The following is a 25,571-nucleotide window of genomic DNA, read 5'->3' on the forward strand; positions in this document are numbered from 1 at the left end:
TGAGCGTCTCCTTCTGCTTTATCTCTAGCTAGGTTATCATTGACCCATCCCATATAACGATGATAAGTCTCGACTCTTTCCATTGGCACCAGCTCTCTGGAGATGAGCCAGCCACACCTCTTGGAACCAGAAAGGGACCTACATCTTGGCTCCACTTCCTCCCCTGCTGACAGGTTGCAGACCGCATCACTACATTGACACCCGTTGTGCTATTTTTCCATCCTCGTCCGGCTCTGGGACTGAGCCAAAGATTCTCTTGCCTCCAGCCCCGGAGTCCAGTGGAGGCAAGCTATGCATCACTTCACTGCTCATCTGCCCAAGCGGCCTGGGAGGGTCCTTTGATGGCAGGGCAAGGGTTCAAGCTCCAGAGCCATTATGGCATCAGTTTGAAGCCAGTGGGGCCATAGTCTCTGAGCTGTTTCCTGCCCAGACACCTGCCACTACCTCTGCCCAAGAAGCAGTGGAGTTGGAGTTCTGATATCTCTTCTGAAATTACTTCTTCTCTAGGAGGCCTTCCCCAATTGATTTCTAATCTCCCCACTTTATATCCCCCAAGTGTCACTTCAGCCCTTGCACACCACCTAAGTACTTATCACCCTCTTAGCACTTATGTAAATATCTTTATACTCCTATCTGTAATTTATTTTAGTCTTCTTCCCTGCTAGATTGCAATCCCCTTGAGGGCAGGGATTATGTCTGTTAATTACTATTGTACTCTCCCAAGTGCTTAGTACAGTGCTCTGCACACAGTAGGCACTCAATGAATAGTAATGATCGATTTAATTTTGATACTTGTTAAGTGCTTACTCCATGCCAAGTCCTGTACTAAGCACTGGAGTAGATACAATATAATCAGGTTGTACAGAATCCCTGTTCCACATTGAGTTCACAGTCTAAGTAAGAGGGGGGAGGATTTAGTCCCCATTTTACATATGAGGAAATTGAGGCACAGAGAAATTAAGTGACTTGCCAAGGTCACACAGCAGGCAAGTGGTGGAACTGCAATGAGAACCCAGGTCCTTTGACTCACAGGTCCATGATCTTTCGACTAGGCCATGCTGCTTCTCATGATTTATTGCTTGATTGGGTGGCTGCTACATCTCCTCCTCTTCCCCTGTGTCTTCTACTCATTTTTCTTCCCCTCCTCTCTTTCTTCTCACTCTTTTCCTCCCATGTTCCCTCAAAGCTCCATCCCTCCATGCTCTGCCCCTGATGCCCCATCCCTTCCATGCTCCCCACCTCAAATTTACTCCCAGATTCAAAATGAAAAGTTGTCACCATTAATCCTGTCCATCTTTGAAATGAGAGAAAGAAAAAAAGACTTGTTTGTAGTCAACAGGAAATTCTTACTGACCATGGCAGTAAGAACCATGCCATGGCAAGACCATGGCACTGACATTTTTTCAATGCCATCAATTTTTAAAAACCAGCAAAAAGCCTGGCTTCTCTGACCTAACTTTAAGGAATAACTCTTTAAAAAAAATCTAACATTGTCATCTGAAAATTTCTGGAGAATAATAGCAAAGAGGATATTTCAAAACAGGAAAAAAAGGCAAGATTCACTGTGGAGAGAATGCAGTTGGAATCTCTCTAATAAACGGCAAGAACTGCATCATCATAAACCTTCTGAAAATTTTTCATTATTATTAATTTCACTTGATCCTGACTTTGAAGAAGTTAGTAACTCTCAGGCTGGAAGTTGCAGCCGTGCTACAGTAATTTTCTTAATTGTTGCCATGTTTTGTAAGGTCTGATCTACTTCCTCACTGCAGATGAAAGGAAATGTAGATAATGAGGCATGAAAAACAGATGCTAAATTACACTATGCAATGTGAATGTTGTCAGGTGTCACGTAACCAGATTAATGACCAAAGTGATGGAGTTTTCATTTTTTATTATAATCTGTTAAGCAATAAATCACATTCTTAGCATCTGCTTTTATACCTAAATAATTATTGCTAGTGATAGTCAAAGAAAATTTCAACATTTAGATGCAGTACAAATGTACATGTCCTGTCTACAGCAGATAATTATGTTTTTGTTAAAATAATTTTTCAGGAATTAAGTTTTTGGGGAAAACTTAATTATTTCATTTTGTGTCTCCCCCTCTGGACTGTACGCTCCTTGTGGGCAGAGATCGTGCCTAGCATACAATCGTATTTATTGAGCACTTACTGTGTGCAGGGCTGTGATAAATCATCACCTGTGGAAATCTTGACTCGTGTCAAGAATTGAATCACAGGGGCTTAGCAGGTAGTAAGAATCAATAAGCAACAAAAAACAACTAAGGACCTGAAGATTACGTTTAGTAAATACAACATTAATTGACACATTCAGGGGACTAAAAGCAGTGTGTTTTAAACCCTGGAACATTTCCAGTTTGGGAGAATTCCCCAGTCTTTATTTATATTCAGTGTTGTGATCTACTGAGAACTATGATTTAAGTGAGCTGGATAGTAATACAGTGTCATGCTAATGGCAACTTTGGTTTTCTCCAAACTACTGTTTCCCCAAACTACTTCTCAGAAATACTGTCAAGATTAACTATAGATAATATCTATAACTGACTGAGGGCCTCAAATGGTATTAATAACAATGATTGTGATATTTGTTAAGCACTTACTATGTGCCGAGCGCTGTACTCAGCACTGGGGTAAATGCAATATAAGTAGTAACAGTATTTATTAAGTGCTCACTTTGTGCAGAGCACTGTACTAAGTCCCGGGAGAAAATGCACAGGACACAGTCTCTGTCCCTCAAGGGACATACAGCCTAAGAGGGAGGGAGAACAGGTATTTTATCCCCATTTTACCGATGAGGAAACTGAGGCACAGAGAAGTCAAGTCACTTGCCCACAGCAGGCAACTGGCAGAGCCAGGATTAGAACCCTCATCTCCTGGCTCCACTAGGCCACACTACCTCTCTCTTTAGCACTAAAGTTATACAAGACAGTACTTTTATTTCCAATCAGAAAAGGAAATCCAAATTACTAGGCGAGGTGGGCTGAACTGGGCCACATTTGACCAACTGGGCTGAATTTAAAAATTCACTTAATTGACAAGTCAAATGCAAGGTATCCCCCACCCCTTGCTCATTCTGCGATTAAGATCAGTCACTTTGCTATTCTTATTAAATTTCTAACCAGAGTGGTTTCCCACTGAGTTCATTTTTGACTTTAATACCATCCTTGTTACTAGAATAAGGTATTGGAATTTTAATGCTTCATACAGTCTGTAAATTAAAAAACATTAACAGAGTTGTGTGTACCATTTCAATAGTCCATGATTTGATTTAATGCCCATGCCTGATCCTCTTTTTTTTCTTATTATTAACTCATAGAAACGATGGATGAACCAGGCACACTAAAGAACATTATGGGGTTTAATTAAAGTAATACTGCAATTCCCCTCTTTTCTCTTTAACCCAATAACTAGGGTAGCCATTCAAACTTTGATTTCTCATTACTGTAATCAAGAATACATAATTAAAAAGACTGAAATAGAAAACAATAATTAGAGCTATTTGGGTTCTTTTCCACGACTGAGATGATAATGAAACAAGAGAATCATATTAGAGAGGCAGCGTGGCTCAGTGGAAAGAGCCTGGGCTTTGGAGTCAGAGGTCATGGGTTCAAATCCCAGCTCCGCTAATTGTCAGCTGTGTGACTTTGGGCAAGTCACTTTACTTCTCTATGCCTCAGTTCCCTCATCTGTAAAATGGGGATTAAGACTGTGAGCACCCGTGAAACAACCTGATCAACTTGTAACTTCCCCAGTGCTTAGAACAGTGCTTTGCACATAGTAAGTGCTTAATAAATGCCATTATTATTATTATTATTATTATATGATCCTTGTTCTAGTGCTCACAGCCCAATTTGAAATTCGTTGGATTGCCTTTGACATAGTTTCTGTGCTTATGAATCAGTTACAGCTCTCTCTACTGGTAGAGGGATGAAGATGGGACTAATTCTTGGGTCTCTTAACATTTCAATTTTCTTAATATTTTGCCTACTGATGATGAAATGAGCATGTTATGTTTAGAACTGTGAGCTGTCAAGTAGTCACAGTCCATCTTACGTATTATTTCGGTCATGGTATGATAAATGAGGACCCCATCCAGCTCCCCCTTTTCATCTGCTCAGTGAGATGATCCTGTAGTAACTTTTAGTTGGGGAGTTGTGAAGAGAATGAAAGTTAAATGTCGTTTGACAAAAACTGACACAGTGGCAAAGTCATATACTATGACTAAGCTATGATACACTCCATCAACCCTCCTAAACTAAGCTTTATAAACAGGAATAGATGGCTAGCTCAATAATAATGAGATTTTATTAAACATGAATTCGCAGAGAATATCAATCCAGTTTAACCCTTGCCTGTTTCGTATAGAATATCCGTGGCCTAAGAAGATTGCAGTTTTATTTCCACTCAACTGTGGAATCCAAATTCCCTGTAATTTGCCTTTTTATTTTTGGTCTGCTGAAATGAATTCCTCTTGGCATGTCTGAACAAGAAAAATTATGCCTTTCCTAGTGCCTTTCAGGCAGCAAATGTCTTAGAAATTGAGAGAGATTTGATTTTTTCAAGTAGAATCTATATGTTGTACTACTCCCTTGGGTTTTTTTAAGTTTTTCTTCTGAATCAAATAGCTTGCTAATTGTATTTGCATTTGTAAATCCTAAGGGTGCTTTTGAACTACAGCAATGGTGGGCCTCTTAGCTTAGATCCATGGGCTTGAACCACTTGATTTCTCCAAGATACTGAGAAACATTTCCCATGTTCTTGTCGGGGTTCTTTCTCGAGGGTAACTTGAGATAAAGAGGCTCTCCTGAGAATCGTATCACACTTGGAGGGGCCTCCCTTTCCCTCTAATCGGAGCACTCAAAAGGGAGAACCAGAATCAGATGACCTGGGGCTGGGCCCTGATTCTGTTGAAAGGAATGTGATACAGTCCTCTAGACTGTAAGCTCCTTGTGGGCAGGGAATGCATCTGGCAACTCAGTTGTACTCTCCCCAGTGCTTAGTTCTGTGCTCTGCAAACAGTAAGCACTCAATAAATACCATTCATCGACTGCTGTTCTGTGGTGTGAGAAACAAGAGAGCTGATGTTATCTAATGAGTGGGCAGAAGCGACAAAGGGCAGTTGGCCTCCCGCAGGTCCTTGATTCTCTCTGCCTCTAATACTTTTCTTCATTTATGGGAAAATCTCTTTACAAAGATCCCCCCACCTTTATTGAGTGCCAACAGGGAGAGGATAATAATAATAATAATAATAATAATAATAATAATAATAATAATAGCATTTGTTAAGCGCTTACTATGTGCAAAGCACTGTTCTAAGCGCTGGGGAGGATACAAGGTGATCAGGTTGTCCCACGGGGGGCCTCCAGTCTTCACCCCCATTTTGCAGATGAGGTCACTGAGGCCCAGAGATGTGAAGTGACTTGCCCAAAGTCACCCAGCTGACGAGTGGTGGAGCCGGGATTTGAACCCATGACCTCTGACTCCCAAACCCGTGCTCTTTTCCACTGAGCCACACTGCTTCTCACAAGACAAGGAGACCCCGGTGTCATGGACCACCCACCGGGGGAGGGCATCGCCCTCGGGCCACAGAGCCGAGCCCCCCGCCCTCCCCCGGGCCGGCCCCCTCCCGGGAAGGATGCAGTATTAGACAAATATACGCACCATTCCATCTAAAGAGGAACTTCTGTTTTCCTAATATTTTCCCTTGCACTTGAAAACATCTGACTACTGCTCTGAATACTAATGAGAGAGTGATACAGATAGATGTGGAGTTCCTTCATTACTGAAAATGATGCAACTGTAAATGTTCTGTTCCAACAAAACTCAGTTGTCTTTCCTTTTGTGGGCAAGCTGCACCGAGGTGAACAGGAGATATAGCTTCTACCTTGGCTTCTAATGTGGGGTCTAGAGCGCCCCAAATTATAAGAGAGATGATTGGGAAACTATAAAGGGGGAGAGAGACATTATTCATTCAGTCGTATTTATTGAGCACTTACTGTGTGCAGAACATTTCTTCTGTTTGGAGAAGAACAAAGTTATTGGGGAAAATAGGATCATCTGCAGAGCTACCACCCCCACCGAGAAAAGTGTTAAGACATGGAGACTGGGTCTTTTTCCTTCTCTCTCTCTCTTCAACGGTATTTGTTGTCTTCTCTTGGCACTCCTCCCAGATAGCCCTTGGCTGCCTTGCTCATCTTTGATTCTTCACCTCTCTCTCTCTCTCTTTTACAGATTTCTAGCCAACACCACATTCAGTGGCCTCAGCGGTTATATCACAGTGAAAGACTCCAGCATCATCAGCTCAGAAAACAACTTCTTTATCTGGAATCTGCAGCATGACCCGGTGGGGAACCCAATGTGGACCCGCCTGGGGAGCTGGAAAGGAGGGAAGATCATCATGGATTATGGAATATGGCCTGAGCAGGCCCAGAGGCATAAAAGCCATCTCCAGTACCCTTCACGGCTCCACCTGCGAGTGGTCACTCTGATAGAACACCCATTTGTCTTCACGCGTGAGGTGGATGATGATGGGCTATGCCCTGCTGGGCAGCTGTGCCTTGATCCCCTGACAAATAACTCATCAGTATTGGATGGCCTTTTTGAGAGCCTCCAGGGCAACAATGACACAGTACCTTTCGAGTTCAAGAAGTGCTGCTATGGCTACTGCATAGATCTGCTCGAAAAGTTGGCAGAGGACATGAACTTTGATTTTGACCTCTACATCGTTGGAGATGGAAAGTATGGAGCCTGGAAAAATGGCCACTGGACTGGACTGGTGGGAGACCTCCTGAGTGGCACAGCCCATATGGCAGTCACCTCCTTTAGCATCAACACTGCCCGGAGTCAAGTGATTGATTTCACCAGCCCTTTCTTCTCCACCAGCTTGGGCATCTTAGTGAGGACCCGAGACACAGCCGCTCCCATTGGTGCATTCATGTGGCCTCTTCACTGGACAATGTGGCTGGGGATATTTGTGGCTCTCCACATCACTGCCATATTCCTCACCTTGTATGAATGGAAAAGCCCCTTTGGGATGACTCCCAAGGGGCGGAATAGGAGTAAAGTCTTCTCCTTTTCTTCAGCCCTCAATGTCTGCTATGCCATCTTGTTTGGCAGAACGGCAGCAATCAAGCCCCCCAAATGCTGGACTGGAAGGTTTTTAATGAACCTCTGGGCTATATTTTGTTTATTTTGTCTTTCGACCTACACAGCTAATCTGGCTGCTGTCATGGTAGGAGAGAAAATTTATGAAGAACTTTCTGGGATACATGACCCAAAGGTAAAGACTGGTGATTTTTTATTTACTCCATCTGTCTTCCTTTTCCATTTATGTTCTATATTGAGCTTCTTTTGCTTTAGAGAGTCTGCATCTTTGCCAAACCCAATGAAACTGTCTCCGCCAGCCACTTGAGAGACCAGTAAGAAAGCTCATTACCTGGCTGAGCTGGATCTTCAATTTACTGTGAAATGAAATAAAGCATTGGGATATTCTTGGACATGGTTGCTCAAGAGTAGGGTGCCTGTAAGAAATGACTTTTATGGCAAGATCCCTTCTACAATAGATGAGCATCTGGATAGAACAGTTGTCAGACATCAGTCATCTCTCTTCTGTTCTAGCCCCTAGAGAAAAAGCAAGCTGTACCTAGCAATTTCTCCTACCGCAGCCAGCCCCCAGTGACAAATGGCTTTTCTTTGAGATCAACAAAGGTAAATAAGTTCAACAGTCCATTTGGTTACTGGTCAAAGATCCATTTCCTCAATAGAAAAAGGAGGACAGGGAAAACCAGTATCCTAGCCCATGGATGCAATGTTTATGCCATGGGAGCCCAAGTCTGAGGGCCCATTAGTTCGGACCCCTGACAAGGATATATCAGGGAGAAGATTTCGATTGCTCCCAAAATTTTTTAATTGAAACCAGCAATTTTCAAAAGCTGGTCCTCTTGTGAAAAGGCAACCTCTTAAACTGAAAGCTTGGAGGCATCCTATGTTAGGAGTGGCCCAAGTCTACTTGTTTCAGCAGTTGCTAAGCATTGGTGTTACCAGCATCCTCTTCCAGCAGGCCAGGATCAATTCATCTTCCTCTGGTGGTGAGGTATCTTGTGGTTGACAGGTCAAGTTAGGGCTATATTAGGCAATTTTCCCAGACATTTAGTTCACGTCCACATCTTCCATTCAGTCTGGCTTGAACCAGTAATTAGCAAATCTTTCCAAAGAAATGACAGTCGTAGGAGAGCCCGACCCACGTTTTGGGGAAATCACGAGAGTCTCAAGTTGAGTTTCAGATTGACCTAGGAAACTGGGATTGCTTGTTGGGCCACCTGCCCTTGTGGGTTGTATGTGATCCCAAGGTCTCATGATAAAGATATATTTTAAATCTTAAAATCTACCAGATTCAAATACTGCTCTTGCAAATGTTCCCCTCACTGAAACTAACACATTCTATGAAAGCAATAGAGTAGCTCATGAGTGATTGAGTAAAACTTCAGCCCTGTGGCAGTCTTAGATAGTTATTTAAGATAGCTAGAGTTATGCCATTAGATCGATTTTTTTGCAACCCAAGGAGTATGATAAATTCAACACGTATTCTTCAAGCACCTTTTGATAAGCAACATTAATCTTATAATAGGATTCAACTAAAGATGAGTCATTAGCTATGTGGATTTGTGTTGCTTTGTTAATGAGTTGCTTCCAGTAACGAACACTCGGTAGCTTACATTAGTCACTTGGAAGTTAGTGAACATTCATTAGATTCTAAGGCATCTGAAGTCACAGTAAGAAATCTGCCATTCTACTACTTCAGTACTCATGCTTTGTCTATCTTCCATTCTGCCTTTCTGCCTTTTGCTTAAATTCTTGATCTCCAAGACACATCTTATTGTCCTTTATTTTCAAAAATGATGCTACTGATGATGAGATCCTCTCCATCAGCACAAATTTGACTGAAAAAATCATTGCATGTTCAATACTACCACAGTGTCCACACGAAAAGCTATATTCCTGCTGCGCTGATGCATTTGCCTCATTATTCCTTTAAATATGTTATCCTGCCCTCCAGACGACTTATGCATGCCCCCTTTCAGTTTCACATGCCCCCTTTCACCATAGCACAGTGGTTTGGGAACCTTACTATTATCCATTTTCCTTGCTTTGTCCACCCAGCAAAGCTGTGTTTCTGTGAGCACTGTTTCAATGCTTGTGAGCTGGCTGGGTTCCAGGCCCACATTGTCAGTAATCTTGCCCTGCCATTTGATGTTGAGTGTGGTTCATCAGTGAAAGCTAGTGAAACCGCTTGAGAAGTTGGACGTATCTTCTGTCGTAGAGCCAAGTCTCATAGCAGTATAAATGATTGGCCACCACAGCAGCTTTAGAGACCTACAATTTCAAATGAACTCGGTGTCCTGTTGTCACCACTATTTATCAGTTAGCCAAATTCTGTTCTAGTCTTTTTGATTGCAAAGTGTCCTGCCGAGGCAGCTGAATGTGGAAACCACATTAACTTTTCAGTTGATGAAGAAAATCTTTGGTTTTGTGTTGGGTTTCTCAGGTTTAGGCTGAAATATAACTAGTTTAATTTTATTGTCAAGCTATTTTACCATGCTGAATCTGCCAGTAATTCCTAGTCATTTGTGTGTCTTCTTGGTATGCATCTCCAGAACATAGTTTTCAGCGTAGAGCAGATCCTGGATGACACTCTCAAAGACTTTTGATCACGCTTATAGCCTGTGGAGTTGGGAGACTCTACCAATGGAACAAAAACATATTCTGACTCCAGGTTCAAGATTCTGATTGCATCCTCAAACATGGAAGTATAGGATAAGTTGACTGGAACTCTATTCAAGTCTAGACTATAACCTCCTTATGGGCAGGGAATCTGTCTACCAAATCTGTTGTATTGTACTCTCTCACATGCTTAGTACAGTGCTCTGCACAAAGTAAGAGCCTAATAAATACCATTGATTAAATGATTAATAGGACTGGGCCTACCACCGAGCCCTGATATTCTCTGACCTTGATGGAGGAAAGTGTCAGGCAAGACTCCTTAAACTCATTTAAACAACCACACCATCATGGAGTAGCCTTAGGATCTAGAAGAATTTCTCAGAAGAGCTGAATTTGTTAGAAAATGCTGGAGTCATGGTTTATTAATGGTGTCAGGTGCTTCTGTCAGGTCAGTGAACACAGGTTAGAGGTTTGGGGGCTGTTCTCTGCACTTTAAACTGTGTTGCTGTAAAAAAAAATCGTATCTGCCGTTCCATATTTTGATCTGAAGCCACATTGCAATTCAGATTGTAGAGTTGTCTGTAGTGTTCAGTAACCTTTCCAGAAGGATTGTGGCTAAAATCTGGTCAGCAATGGAGATCAGTGAAATGCCCTAGTAGTTGCCCAATCAGCTCTCTCACCATTTTTCTTGAAGATGGTGATGATATCTTTCTTCTGGGATTTTTTCAGTGTTCATATATTGAGAAACATCCTGCAAATATCTGAGTATTACTTCCAGAAATTTGATCTTTTTTTGGCAATTCACCATTCTTCATGGCTTTAACGATAAAGGCTACTTCCTCAAACTTCAGAGCAAAGGCTACATAGTCTCTTAGTTGTCTATGCTATGGAGAACCTCCTCATTGGTAGTAGATGGTAGTGTCCTTGCCATCCACCTATGATTCTTACAATTACTGAGGTAACTGGACTCTACAAACATCCACATGCACATAGGAGTTAGAGGAAAGACACTATACAAATCTAATGCCTCTCAATAAAAATTGATCTGCTAAAAGACAACCTCGCTTTGAATTATAAAGCTCTTTAGAAATCATTTGACACCATTATGTGAAAGCCAGGTGACATTAGCCCAGTTTAAAGAAAGAAGTCTTTATGGTTAAGGGACTGATGAAAGGTTACTTGGGAAATGAGTGGCAAAAATATCATCTCTTAATCATTATGTCTTCAATTTTTTGCCAACTCATTGAATCTCCTGAGCAAAGACTCTTAAACTGCACCAAACTGGAAGAAGGCCAGGTGCGCTGGACTTCGTCAAGCATTGAACAGCAACACCATTTTCATCTTGGAACTCATTTACTCAGCACTTCAAGTATTGTCATACAATTTAAGCCTATAATAGATTATGGCTTTTTACTAAAACCTATTATATTTTTGTCAATATCAGGCTGGAGAAGAACTTAAGGAAGTGTTGCCTAGTGGAAAGAGTATAGGGCTGAAAGTTGGGTTCTAGTATAGCTCTGACACTCACCTGCTGCATGACAATAACTTCTTTGGGCCTCAATTCCTCACCTGTACTGGGGATGAGATCTCTGATCCTCCTGCCTCTTAGACTGTGAGCACAATAATAATAATAACAATAATAAGAATGATGGTATTTGTTAAGGGCTTACTGTGTGCCAAGCATTATTCTAAGCGCTGGGGGAGATACAAGGTAATCAGTTTGTCCCACGTAGGGCTCACAGTCTTATTCTCCATTTTACAGATGAGGTCACTGAGGCACAGAGAAGTTAAATGACTTGCCCAAACTCACACAGCTGACAAGTGGCAGAGCCGGGATTAGAACTCACAAACAATAAGTGCTCAATAAAAATGACTGCAAACAGTAAGCACTCAATAAATATGACTGTATCAATATCATCAGCTTTAAAGCACTCAGTCATCTTGCCCCCACTACCTTTTCTCTCTGATTTCCTACTACAATCCAGTGTGCACTCTTCAATCCTCCAATGCCAACCTACTCACTGGACCTTGATATTGTCTATCTCACTGCTTACTCCTGATCCACATCCTCTCTCTGGCCTGGAACTCCCTTCCCCTTCATATCCAACAGACCAACACTCTCCCCACCTTCCAAGCCTCATTAAAATCACATCTCCTCCAAGAAGCCTTCCCCAACTAAACTCTCATTTCCTCTACTCCCTCTCCCTTCTGCATTGCCTATGCACTTGGAACTGTACCCTTTAAGCAGCTGATATTCACCCCACATTCAGCCCCACATCACTTATATACATATCCATAATTTATTTTAGTGTCTGTCTCCCCGTCTAGACTAAAATCTTTCTGTGGGCAGGGAATGTGTCTACCAACTATTGTTCTGTCCCATGTACTTAGTATGTTACTCTGCACATAGAAAGCACTCAATAAATGCCACTGATTGATTGGTTGAAGTCCACCCGAGACTGCTCATACCTATGTTGATCATAATATAATTTTTCAAAATGATAAATGCGATCCACTTAGAATTTGAATCTTACTATTAGCAGATTTCAAAATTGCCTGCTTCAAAATTTCTGAATGGAAAATCCTTGCAGAATTGTGAGGCTACCCTGCTGCCAAACCATCTGCTACTCCCTCTGATGGGTGCCCTGAGGCAGCTGCTTCTCCTGCTCACCGTCTAAAGTCAGCCCATCCCATGCAAGCCCTTGGTTGTTGGGAGGTAGCTACCCAAACTGCTACCGCTGCTTTCTCTGCTGCAGCTGGCCCAGATTTTATCATGGATTCAATTTTAGATTCCATGCAAAAATCTATAATTAGTCCTAGGGCATTTTCCAATTTACGATCATTCACTTAGCCATTTAGACAGTACCTCTTATTTTGCTGCCAACATATTTCCCAACACCGTCGATGCTGTCAGAGTTTAAAATGCTTTACTTAAATTGTGGTTTTGCTAACCAACACTTTCTGCTAGCTCATCCTCAGTATTAGAAATGTATATGTATAGCTGTCCTTTGAATTCAGAGATGAGGCCTATTTGTGGGGGGTTGGAGGGGGGCGGTGTGTGTGTGTGTGCACACCTGAGAAGGCCTAGGTGGTACAACAGCTCAGAGCTAATTAAAATTAAATACTCCATGTCCTGGTGACATTGTCTCCCCTGCTGCTCTCTCTCTTTCAATGGGACTTTACTTTCTTCCACTCCCCCCATCTCACTGAAAAAGGGGGAAGAGTCAGCCTACTCCTTGTCCCCCAATATCACTTCTGATCCATCTCACTCCTTCCTTTTCTTATCTTCTTGTCCTCTTGCTTTGAATCCCAAATCATCCATTTTTACTATCCTCTGCAGTTTCTGGTTGCTGATATTTACCTCCCTCCTGGTCCCACCTTTGCCTTTCTTACTGGTTTTGAAATATTTCTCTCCTTCCTATCTCATTCCTTTCTTTTATTCTGATCCTTGAGAGCATAAACCTCTATGGTAATATTCCTCCAACTCCCCCTGCCGACCCCACCTCCCCCAGCCATCTGCTTCCTTTCTCTTTTCAACTCTCCTGGCCTCTAGTTTCAGTTTACCTCAGCCACATAGCAGCATGGCTACGTGCTAGATCTGACTGTGTCCAGACAATGCTCCAACTCAGTTCTCACCAACACTATCTACTATACTCTTCTGGCCTGCCACCTCTTCCACATTCACCTCCACCCCAAATTTATTCTTCACCCCTCACCATGACCCTCAACCTTTCGACTCATCTCAGGCTATCAGAATCCACCTGATCTCTCATCCAACCCACCCAAACTTTGATGCCAGAGTCCATTCCCTCAATTCTGCTTTTCCACCAAACTCAATTCACTTGTCCCCCTGTTGCTCTCACACCATCATGTATCCAACCTGTCCTTGTGCAGCTAAACACAGCTAAATATGGTCATTGAGCTGACTTCTCCCACTTTAGATTCATTCTTTCTACTATAAGAAGCATAGCTTACCAGAAAGAGAATGGACCTGGGTTCTAATCCCGGCTTTGCTGCTTGTCTGCTGTGTGACCTTGGGCAAGTCCGTTAACTTCTCTGTGCCTCAGTTTCCTCAACTGTAAAATGGGGGTGCAATACCTATTCTCCCTCCTACTTAGACTGTGAGCCCCATGTGGGACAGGGACAGGGACTGGGTCTGACCTAATTAACCTGTACCTACTCCAGCGCTTAAAACAATGTTTAACACATAGTAAGAACTTAACAGATACCATTAAAAAATTAGCTTTCTCTTCTGCTTATCAATTCTTGATGTATTTGTTCTACTTCCTGATCTATCCTATTCTTCCTCCTACTTTCACCATATGTATATAATTTTTATCTGTCTTCTCCATTAGGTTGTAAACGCTTCAGGATCAGGGAGGGTGGGACATGTAACTGTTGTAATCTTCCAAGCGATAGTGCAATGCTTAGCACTCAGGTGTTTATTAAATACCATTGATTTGATTGATTGAGCCATGTCAAATCTCATATGAGATTAAGACTGTTTTAACAACAGGGAAGGATTAATCTTGGGGCTATTGTTTCCACACACTATACAATAATGGTTGAATTTTGGCGATTCCTGCCAAATGACCACAGAGAAACAAATGCATATGCTACGCATAAGAAACCAAAAGAATGAAGTTTCATGCTTTCTTCACTGAAAACGCTTTGGCAAAAGTATTAAAATAACATAAAATGTTCAAACATCTTTGCTTAGGATGAAGTTCCATATTTCAAAATGAATGCGGCTTTGGACAATGCACCTATGAATGAGACTGCTTCACTTGAATTTGCTTCCCTGAGTCCAAGGCTGGGATCAGTTCCACTGAGGCAGGAAACAAGATAAAAAAAGAAGCTCCTTGAATAATTGTGGGCTGTGGACAAAATGAAAGGCCTCTTCTTGAAGTTGAAGTGGAGTTATTTAAGCTGGTCATGAAAGAATTCAAAATTAACTATTTAACATATATTAATGTGTTCTTGAGCCATTCTTCTTATTCCTCAGATAAAGTGCCCCTAGAGCTCTGTCATTGATATGCTGAAGAAAATCTACTCTGAGAGGGTAATGGACAACAATCTTTTCTGTACTGGCCAATGGCAAAGCTGAGACTGGAAGAAAAAAAGTCCCTTTTGAACTCTCAGGCAAGTTGCCAGTATTAAAAATGAACAGAACTCTGCTAAGGAAGACAAGATCCAAATGTTAAAGCAGGGCTATCAAAGCTCCCAAAGACATTAGGGTTACTAAAATAGCAAAAGTAAGAAGTTAGATACCTCTCAGGGTCACACCTGAACAGTTTCCAGATCTCTACCAGTCTCGACTATGGGAGGGAGAGTCAAGCAGAGGCATATCGATTCCATTCCTAGCTTGGCGAGTGGCTACTTGCAGGAGAGTTGGGCTAATTTTAATCATTGTTTCTATACACTGGGAGCTGCAGAGGTGGGGAGAGAAGAGAGAAGGAAAGAACTTTTGTTTGGTTCCTCATATTGCATCTTTGCCTATTGAATATTTAAGACACTTCTAATACTTTCAGCTTTCTGGTGCTGGGTTCTATCTTTCCTGGTTTCTGCCGCATCAGGGGAAGAAAGGAGAAAAGGCTGCTGTTATCTCCTGTATCTCTAGTTCTTTGTAGGGTTTTTTATGGTATTTGTTAAGTGCTTATGATGTGCCAGGTGCTGTTCTAAGCAAGGTAGAACAGGTAATCAGGCCGGACACAATCCATGTCTTACATGAGGCTCACAGTCGTAATCCCCAGTTTGAGGCACAGAGAAGTTAAGTGACTTGCCCAAAGTCACACAGCAGACAAATGGTGGAGTGAGAATTAGAACCCAGGTGCTTTTGACTCTATCCACTAGGTCACGCTGTGACACTACTTTCCTGATCACTGGCTCTTTGGAGGTCCACCATCTTGTTTGCCATATTGATTTATTCCCACACCTCACCCTCTTCAGAGATGGTGATCCCCATTATTTCTCTAAAACTTTATAGAGAGACAACCCAATGAATTTGTCACTTTGGATGAGGGAAGGCTTTCTAGTTCTTCTGAGAAATGCAACTTTTCTTTCCCATCTCTTTGGAGGGCAGATTGGTCCAGCCATTGCAGTGGCTAATGGGGGGAAGGGGACAGGGCTGGGCAAGGGGAGGATCTGGAGAATGGGGACAACAGAGGAGGAGGAGGAGAGCAGGAGGTGGGGGCACTCAGTGGCATTTCTTGCTGTACCTCTCCTCCCCCTCTTCCTCATCGCTATGTCCTATGGCTTTTTCTTCTCTGGGTGAAGTTGGCTGTGGGATGGAGGAGGAAGAGGAGTGTTGGGGAGCCCCCCCCCATTACACTGTAGTCATAGTGACACCCTGCAGCAAGGTGGCACCCCAATGAGTGAACACACACGAGAAGCAGCATGGCCTAGTGGAAAAAGCACAAGCCTGAGTGTCAGGGGGCCTGGGTTCTAATCCTAGCTTTGTTATATGATTTGGAGCAAGTCACTTAACTTCTCTGTGCCTCAGTTCCTTCAACTGTAAAATGGGGATTAAATGTCTGTTATCTCTCCTATTTTGACTGTGAGCCCTGGGTGGTACAGAGACTGCATCCAACCTGATTATCTCATATCTACCCCCAGCATTTATTATAGTGTTTGATATATGCTAAGTGCATAACAAATATCACAGTCATTATATTAGGATCAAGTAAACACACACAAGCACAGGTCACTTCTAAACACCGTAAACATCAAACACTTTTCCCCTTTCTATTCACTATCATTTTAATGATCTCTCCCAACCATGGAATCAACCGGATTCCTCCTGAGCTGAAGACCTCTGCTGATTAGCAGCTATCTCTGCCAATCACTACCCCTTGCAGGAGGCGGGCTAACTTGAGCCTGAGGCCCCAGATTTTTAAGGGACCTGGTGAAGACAAACAGAATTCTTTCCTATTGCTCCATTCCCTGATATTTAATGGACAGTGTTCCCTTTAAGAGCCAGCCGCGGAGGTACAGGTTGCCTTGTAGTGGCCATTTTGAGAAAAACACCAACTTCTTGCCTTTAGCAGCAGCAATGTTGGTTGGTAAATTCAAGTGTGGGTATGATTTTGAGGATCATCAAGGGCCCTGGGTTTACACCTTTAGAGCCTCTGCATTAATCCAGGCCTGGCAAAGGGTCTCTGGTGAAGAAGGCAAGAGAAAGACACAGTGAGTAGACTTGCTTGCAGGAGCAAAGAGTGTGAGCTGGGGTATAGAGGGAATAGACCAAAATGAGGGAGGGGGGCAAATGGAATGCCTTGATAGCTTCTGCTTAATACAGGAAGAATGGGCAATCAAAGGTTTTTGAGGAGTGAGGAGATGTAATAATGGTGGTATTTGTTATGTGCTTACTACGTTCCAGGCACTGTATTAAACACTGGGGTGGATACATGCTAATTGGGTTGGACGCAGTCCCTGTCCAGCATAGGGCTCACAGTCTTATTCCCCATTTTACAGATGAGGCAACTGAGACACAGAGAAGTGAAGTGACTTGCCTAAAGTCACACAGCAGACAAGTGGCAGAGCTGGGATTAGAACCCATGACCTTCGGACTCCTGGGCCCATGCGCTATCCACTACACAGTGCTGCTTCCCTAATGTGTACACCCCTTATCTCTCCCCGATGAGATGTGTGCAGAACATTGTTTTAGAAAACTGCAGCGGGATTAAGTGTGGGCTCAAGAAGGGAAAGACTGGGGAAGCAGATGCGGTAGTCAAATAATAATAATAATGATGGCATTAAGCACTTACTATGTGCAAAGCACTGTTTGAAGTGCTGGGGTGGTTACAGGGTGATCAGGATGTACCACGTGGGGCTCACAGTCTTCATCCCCATTTTACAGATGAGGTAACTGAGGCCCAGAGAAGTTAAGTGACTTGCCCAAAGTCACACAGCTGACAAGTGGCAGAGCAGGGATTTGAACCCATGACCTTTGACTCCAAAGCCCGTGCTCTTTCCACTAAGCCACGCTAAATGCTTGGACCTGATTTAGAGTGGTATTAAAGAAAAAGTGATGAAGGTGTTGGGTGGAGTCCTCTTCCAGGATCAATGGGTGGGCTTCTGTCCTGAACCTTCAGACCCCAGAGCCTGCATGGAGGAATTGAAGCAGCGTGACATAGTGGTTAGAGCACAGACCTGGGAGTCAGAAGGTTGGAGGTTCTAATCCTGGCTCTGCCACTTGAATGCTGTGTGACCCTGGGCTAGTCACTTTACTTTTCTGGACCTCAGTTATACCATCTTTAAATGGGGATTGAGACTGTGAGCCATGTGTGGGACAGGGACTGTGTCTGACCTGATTTGCTTGTATCCACCCCAGTGTTTAGTACAGTGCCTGGCACGTAGTAAGTACTTAACAAATACCAAAATTGTTATTATTATTATAGTTCTAGTGACTTGTGCAGTGTCATTCACTTTCTTGTCCCCACCAGTAATGCTCCCTCTGGGTCACTGAGTGCAATGAGCAAGTAGAGTGGGAGGGGTGCAACACTTCAAAGTACATGTGCAACCTTTGTCCATGTTACCCAGTTAAAGGCAGAATTTTGACTAGAATCCAGGTCTTGTGATTTCCAGGACAGTGCTATATCCATTGGAGCCACAGAAGGGAGGGAGACAGAGATAGGGTGGAATTACAGAGTGCCGAAACTAGGCCTCTCAAAGCCAGCCGATTCCCACTTCCTTAGGGCAAGGCTCCTCCCTTGGTAATTTTCTAGATTTGCAAATTCAGGGAGTTAGCCACTGCAACTGCCTTTGATCTTGGGAGCACAAGTGACCAAGGCAAGGAGCAGCCATCAGTGTGAACAGGTTAATTTGTAGATTCCACATGAATTTTTAGAAGGAAAACTTAACTAGATTTGTATCCAGTCCTCTAATCTAGTCAGAGTGGTGGGTCTATACTTAGCCTAGAGTTAATGGACGTAGAAGTACAGCAGTTGAGTGGAGGCTACTCAGTGTATCGTACTGTATTCAGCATAGCCAAACACTTACTTCATTACCAAGGGCTCTTGTCCCTCAGAACAGGTGTGTTTATGGCAGGCAGTGGAGGCTGAAGTGGAGTAGCTGATGGAGCTATGCAATGATGAGGCTTTCAGATACACAATAGACCAATTCCCCATCCCTTCTCTCTCACTTATTCACTCATATTAAGTGCTTACTGTGTGCAAAGCCTTCAGATCATGTCAGCCTTCAGGTTGGACAGGAGGAAAATAAACCCTTAGGTGGGAACACCCTCCAGCTGAAGGCACCACCCTAGGGAAGAGGGCTCCTCGGGGAAGACAGGTGCAAATAATGCCTGTGGATGATTCAGTCTTTAATCAAATGAAAAAAGAGCTGGGTTTGTGCCATCTAGAGAGATCATTTGGTGACATGTCTTCTAGGTGCCAAGGTAGAAGATTTCTTAGGATTTGTAGTTGGGCTGTTAGGGTGGAGAGAGAGCTGGTGGTCATGATGTATGTTAGTACCTGGGACTTGATCCTGGTAGCCAAATTCAAGTTATGTAGGAGATTGCAGACCAGGAGCTGCAGGATAACATCCATGCTCAGGGCCCCAGAAGCTGGCAGAGCTCCAGAATCACAGTAAATCACCGTGAATAAGTTAAGGGTGTAGAGTGGAGGAGTTTTGATACCTTAGGAATTAGGAGACCCTTTAAGGACAGGTGGAACTTATATAGGGGTGATGGATGCTACCTGAACCAAGATAGCACCAGGCTGCTGGCAATAAAAATCATAAGGTGGTAAAGCAGCTTTTGAAATAAGTAAACCAGTGAGTACAGAAAGGCACCAGACCTGGATTGACACCACACTGAAAAAAGGTGGCTCAGTCATGGGAGGGGGTGGGGGTTGGAGGGAATATAATAGAGCATTTGAGAAAATCAATGAGAGAAGATTAAGACTGTCTATCAAATGAAGAAGTGGACATGCCAAAATTAGTAAGACAACGAAAACCAAAATATAGAAAGGGCTCTCTAAAGCCAGAAGCTGTTTTTTAAAAAAAAGAATGATTTGAAATGCATGGCAGCTAGTGAAGACCACGACATAAATGGCATCACTGAGACTTAGTTGAAGGAAGAAAATGAATGAAATTCAGTACTGCCTGGCTATAAATTGTATAGGAAAGACTGGAATGGGTGCACAGTTTGGGGTGTAGCACTAAGTTGGGATGACACAAACAGTAATAGCATAAAAATTTGAGTGGATAAGGGGAGCACCTTTCAATAGAAATTCCAAACTTAAAGCAAAATACACTAGGAGTGTTCTATAAACTCCCTGATTAGGATAAAGTGACAGGAAAATTACATGAGTTTTGGGAAGCTCTGAAACTAGGACAAGTCAAAATGACGGGACACATCAATTATCCACATTTAGAGACAGGCTGAATACAAGTAGAGGTAAATGTTTTGGATAGGAAAAAAATACTGTTTTCTGGAACAACTAGTCATATAGCAACAAAGAAGGATAATAGACTGGATTCAATTTTGAATAGTGGATTGGATCCAATGCAGGAGGTATAGGTGGGGAGACGAGGAATTGATAACATGCTATTTAATTGTAGAAAAGGAAACTATGAAACATCGTGGAAGAACCTAAAATGAGTGAAGGAAAAATAAGTGACTTACTAGAATCCTGAAGGCTGATTTTAGAAAACACACTTTGAACACCTTTATATGTTCCTCCCTCTTATTTCTTGTTTGCACCCGACCTGCCACTCTTTAGAACTTTCCTGTTGTCACTAGGGAGAACTTTACATTTCTGAAGGAATGACCTTTACATCTGATGCCCTCTTTTGCCTTGATTGTTTAACCATACAGTTTTGCCAATTTTTTTTGTTGTTGCTCTGTAGAATACATTTTACATGAGCCAAAGCTAATAACCAGATTATTCGAATGTATCACAAGCCCATAACCTTGGCACTGTCCTCTACTCCTCTCTCTCATTCCACCCACATAGTCAATCTGTCACCCAGTTCTGTCGTTTCTGCCTTCACAGCATTGCTAAAATCTGCCCTTTCCTCGCCACCCAAATTGCTACCACACTGATCCAACCATTTATCCTATTCCGCCTTGACTACTGCATCTGCCTGCTGTCTCTCCCCACTACAGTCCATACTTCACTCTGCTGCTGGATCACTTTTCTACAAATATGTTCAGTCCATGTCTCCCCACTCCTCAAGAACCTCCAGTGGCTGCCCATCCACCTTTGCATAAAAAAGTAACGCCTTACCATTGGCATTAGGGCACTCAACAGTTCACCCCATCCTACCTCACTGATCTACTATAGCCCAACTCATACATGCCACTCTTCTAGTGCCAGCATACTCACTGTGCCCCCATCTCATCTATCTCGCCACCAACCCCTTTTCTACCTCCTTCCCCTAGCCTGGAACTCCCTCCTCCTCCATAAAAGCCAGACCACTACTCTCTCCACCTTCAAAGCATTATTAAGATCACATCTCCTCCAAAAGGCCTTCCTTGATTAAACCCTCTTTTCCCCAGCTCGCACCCCCTTTTGCATCATCTGTGCACTTCAATATGTGACCTCTGGACATTTGATATTTACCCCAATCCTGCAATATCTTTGAATGATATAATAATTTACTTATTCATATCAATGTCTGTTTACCCCTCTAGATGGTAAGTTCATTATGGACAGGGAACTTATCTGATACTTCTATTGTATTGTGCCCTCCCAGACGCTTAGTAGAGTGCTCTGACCATAGTAAGTGCCACTGAATGCCATTGATCAATTTCAAAAGCAGGAACCTAGCTAAGGAATTGGTGGGACCCCTTACTAATTGTGGTGTAAAAGGTGCATTTGGGGATGAAATGGAGATTAATGAGAAGCTCAGTAAAGTCTTCACTTTGGCCTTTATTGAAGAAGATGTTAGACTCTCCTTAAGTTGTTTTGGTAGCCAGGGGATCAAAGAAACTGGATCAAGTTGTGGTGATTGTACAGGATGATTTAGACCAAATTGATAACCAGAAAAAAGCAAAAAACCAGGATCAGCTGATAACCATCCAAGAGGTCTGAAGAAACTCAGCTTGTTGAACTTCTGATGAGTGTATAACCTCTCTTTAAAAATAGCCACTGTACCAGGGGTCTGGCATATCACTAATGTAACTCCCATTTATGAAAATGGTTCCAGAGTTGATCATAGTAATTATTCACCAGAATTGTCAGTTCTTATATAGCAAATTGGGATCGATCAGCACTTAGAAAAACATAACTTGTTGATGGAACGATAGCATGGTTTCTCTAAGGGGAAATCATTCCTCATTAATCTTTTGGAATGCTTTGAAAGAGGTTAATAATTTGGATAGAAGGGGAAGAATAGATACATTTAGATTTCCAATATAATATAGTTTGTGTGTATGTATGTATATATCTTATTTGAGTGCTCACTGTCTGCAGAGTACTGTACTAAGCAGCAGCAGCGTGGCTTAGATAGAGCATGGGACTGGGAGTCAGAAGGACCTGGGTTCTAATTCCAGCTCTGCCACTTGTTTGGTGTGTGACTTTGCACAAATCACTTCACTTCTCTGTGCCTCAGTTTCCTCATCTGTAAAATGAGGATTAAGACTGAGAGCCGTACGTGGGACAGGGACTGTGCCCAACCCAATTATCTTGTACCTACCCTAGTGCTTAGAACAATGCCCGGCACATAGTAAGTGCTTAACAAATACCACAATTATTATTAAGTGCTTGGGAGAGTACAGTATAACAGAGTTGGTAAAAACATTCCCTGCTCCCATGGAGCTTGCAGTCTAGAGGCAGAGAAAGACATTAATATAAATGAATGCTATGTAACCAACTGCTTAGTGATTTTTGGTCCTAAATCCCAGCCAAAAGAGCCCCAGAGTCACTGTAAGAGTGCCCGAACTCCAATCAGCCTCCAATGAATCCTAAAGAGCTCCATACTTCTGGTTCTTTTACTGCAGATTTTGAGGCATCCTACTCACTGCTTCCCAAGTCCCTGAACCCCTCTTGCTGCCACCACCGTATTCCTGAAGGCATCTCCCCGAGGCATACGAAGTCATTGGGAACTAGACTGCCACCCTCTTCCTGGAGCTGGCTGTAGGAAGCCCGTGGACAAAATTCCCACCCAACACTTGTCTCCCTGGCACCCAGAGCTTTGCCCCCTGTCCCTACCACAGGCAGACACTAAGATCTGAGATCTTTACAATATTCAATATATTCTTAATAAGGTAGCAACCAAAACAAACCTGGATCAAATACTGTTGCCCCCAGGACCCTCTGTACTTCCCTCCAGGTGCCCTGAGGCTCATGTTTTTCTCCCCCTCAGGGGCAGAAGCTTTGCTCCTTCAGCATCCTAGCCATTGGACTCCAAACCTCCAAGGATCCTCTCTGATACCTCCTTGTGCCCTGTATCTATCTAGGGTCCCCAGCATGAACTCTCCCCTGGTCCTGGTCTCCCAGGCCCACAACTTTCTTCCCCTTGCCTCAAGATAGCAGAGGTTCTCCCTCTTCTTCCCAACCTGTCCCTCTAATTTCCTCCCCAATCCATTTCTCTGATTGGTTTGGCTTACACCTCAGGCAGGGGCACTCCCCCATCTCCTAAGGGTGGGGACCAGTGGAACTGCTCTTCATAGTTATCCCCCTAAGAAGGTCCATAATAGTGATGGAATAAAGAATTATTCCATAAAGAATAATGAAGGTGTTAATATTAATGTCTGCAGATGTGTCCTCTATCACTGAAGACCCAGTCTCTACAATCAAATCAGTGCATCCAGGCAAATATTCAGATCATTCAGGCAAAACTTTTCTCTTTCCTGAATTGAGAAGAGACTGTGACCTTAGAATAGTCCTTCCTATTTGAAATGAGTTTCACTGAGGAAAAAAATCATACATTTTCTGGCTTCTCCAGGCCAAAATTCACTGAAATACATTGTTCCATATTGTGCATCATGGCTGAATTTTCTGTTTTACAAACAGGTAAAATTTCTGGGCAAAATTTGCCTCTTCCTTACCAAGACTTAGTTGGCTTCATTTTAAGTGAAATGCCAGATCAGATGTAATTTTGTCTTCATCTGCTTTTGGAGGATTGCGACTCAATTTTGGGACTCAGTTTGCTAGAAATTTGGACACTACACAATATCTAAGCCTCAGAGGAAACAGCACAGATGGAATCTCATAAGTGATTTGCTACTCTGAGACTTGAAATTAATTTTTATCTTGAAGCATAGAGAAGGAAGCAAAAACCAATTCCTCCCAATGGCAAAGAACCTAGCCGCCACTGTTGCTTGAATAACTCAGGTGACTAGGATTACATAGCCTCAGTGCATAGCCTTGGAAGTTAGGGGGTTTTCACATACAGTGCTTACATGATGCATGCCTAGCCATGAAATTTGAGGGTTAGGGAGCTTATAGCCTAGATCAACATTTTCAGCCCTGTTGTCTCACCCTCTCATGAGTTTTATATTTTTTCACTCTTTACAAAACAACATTGGATGGCTCGATGCTATCTAAAACCAAGCCTCTGAAAATATAACTCATTATCCTCTCTCGCTTGCATCACACTATGTCCAGTCTGGCTCCAAGGTATGCCAACTCTTCCTTTGTAACATTTCTCAGATTCTTCCTTTCCTCCCCGTTCCCACAGCCCTAGTCCTGACCATAACCACCTCATGCTTGGACTTAATGCAACAGGTTCTATACTGGATTCCCTGCCTCCAGCCTCTTCCATCTCCTTCCCCTTCAGCCTCTCACACTGTCACTTTCCCCAAGTATCATTCCGATCATCTCATTTCCCTTCCCACTCTCTTCTCAATTTCCACCTGTATATTCTTTCCCAGAGCTTAGCGCAGTGCTCTGCAAACAGTAAATACTATTATAGTCCTCTAGACTGTAAACTCGTTGTGGGCAGGGAATGTCTGTTATACTGCCCCAAGTGATTAGTACAGTGCTCTGCACCCAGTAAGTGCTCAATAATTACGATAGACTGACTATTATTACCACCACCACCCTGCAGTGATCCCAATTGTTTCTTGTACCAAACTGAAATCTGATCATGGGCTTAAGTGTTTCTACCTACTGGTTCTCTCTTGCCTAAGTACCTTCATTTCCCACTTCATTATGGTCTGTGTTAACTCTGGCCTATCAAATCTACTCCTGATCCACCACACAGAACTCTCTTCATTTCCAAGCCAATTCTATGTAACATTCGTCTTGCGGTACCCTTTGTCCTCCTTCGCTCTGCTCAGCCATATCCCTCCCTTCTGTCAAATCTCTGCTCAAGATATACCTTTCCCATGGAAGTGGAAGTTCCCAGCTATGATCAGTTCACTTTCTCCCACAACTAACTCTGTTCTTTTTCCTCTCTGTCTTTGGGATACTTCACTCTAAGCACTTAGTACAGTGCTCTGCACAAAGTAAGCACTCAATAAATATGATTGAATGAATGAATGTATATCTTCACAGCTGAACTTGAATGTGTAAATGTCTCTCTAATGAAGTTGTGTGTATGATTTTATGATTTTTTTGTCCCCGTGTTGTTTGAAAGACATGGCAATACCGTTTGCATTGGGAATGCTCAATTACCACTGCTTATTGACACTGCTCATTTCTTATGTTCAATTCTCAGTGGGGATGAGAGGTTGATAACTATTCTGAAAAATAGCATTTCTTATCCTTGAAGACTATTTCCAAAATCCTCTTTGTCCTTTTCTTAATATTTTGTTGTTGTGGGCAGGGATCATGTCTTCCAACTCTGTTATTGTACTCTCCCAAGCGCTTAGTACAGTGCTTTGCACACAGCACTGAATAAATACTAATGATTTCATAAATCAATTGAATATTTTAT

The 25,571-nt window shown here is 42.7% G+C and overlaps 1 protein-coding gene across 2 annotated transcripts in view; it reads left to right on the top strand.

The window, feature by feature from the left end:
- Window positions 1–25,571, top strand: part of GRIN3A (glutamate ionotropic receptor NMDA type subunit 3A) — a 147,580-nt gene that overhangs the window by 54,955 nt on the left and 67,054 nt on the right. For both annotated transcript variants that reach the window (XM_038769982.1, XM_038769983.1), the window contains one exon: window positions 6,255–7,302. In XM_038769982.1, coding sequence (XP_038625910.1) covers window positions 6,255–7,302 — 1,048 coding nt within the window. The remainder of the gene's footprint in view (window positions 1–6,254; window positions 7,303–25,571) is intronic.

This window comes from Tachyglossus aculeatus, chromosome X4 (assembly GCF_015852505.1).
Source record: "Tachyglossus aculeatus isolate mTacAcu1 chromosome X4, mTacAcu1.pri, whole genome shotgun sequence".
In the NCBI taxonomy this organism is placed as follows: Eukaryota; Metazoa; Chordata; class Mammalia; order Monotremata; family Tachyglossidae; genus Tachyglossus; species Tachyglossus aculeatus.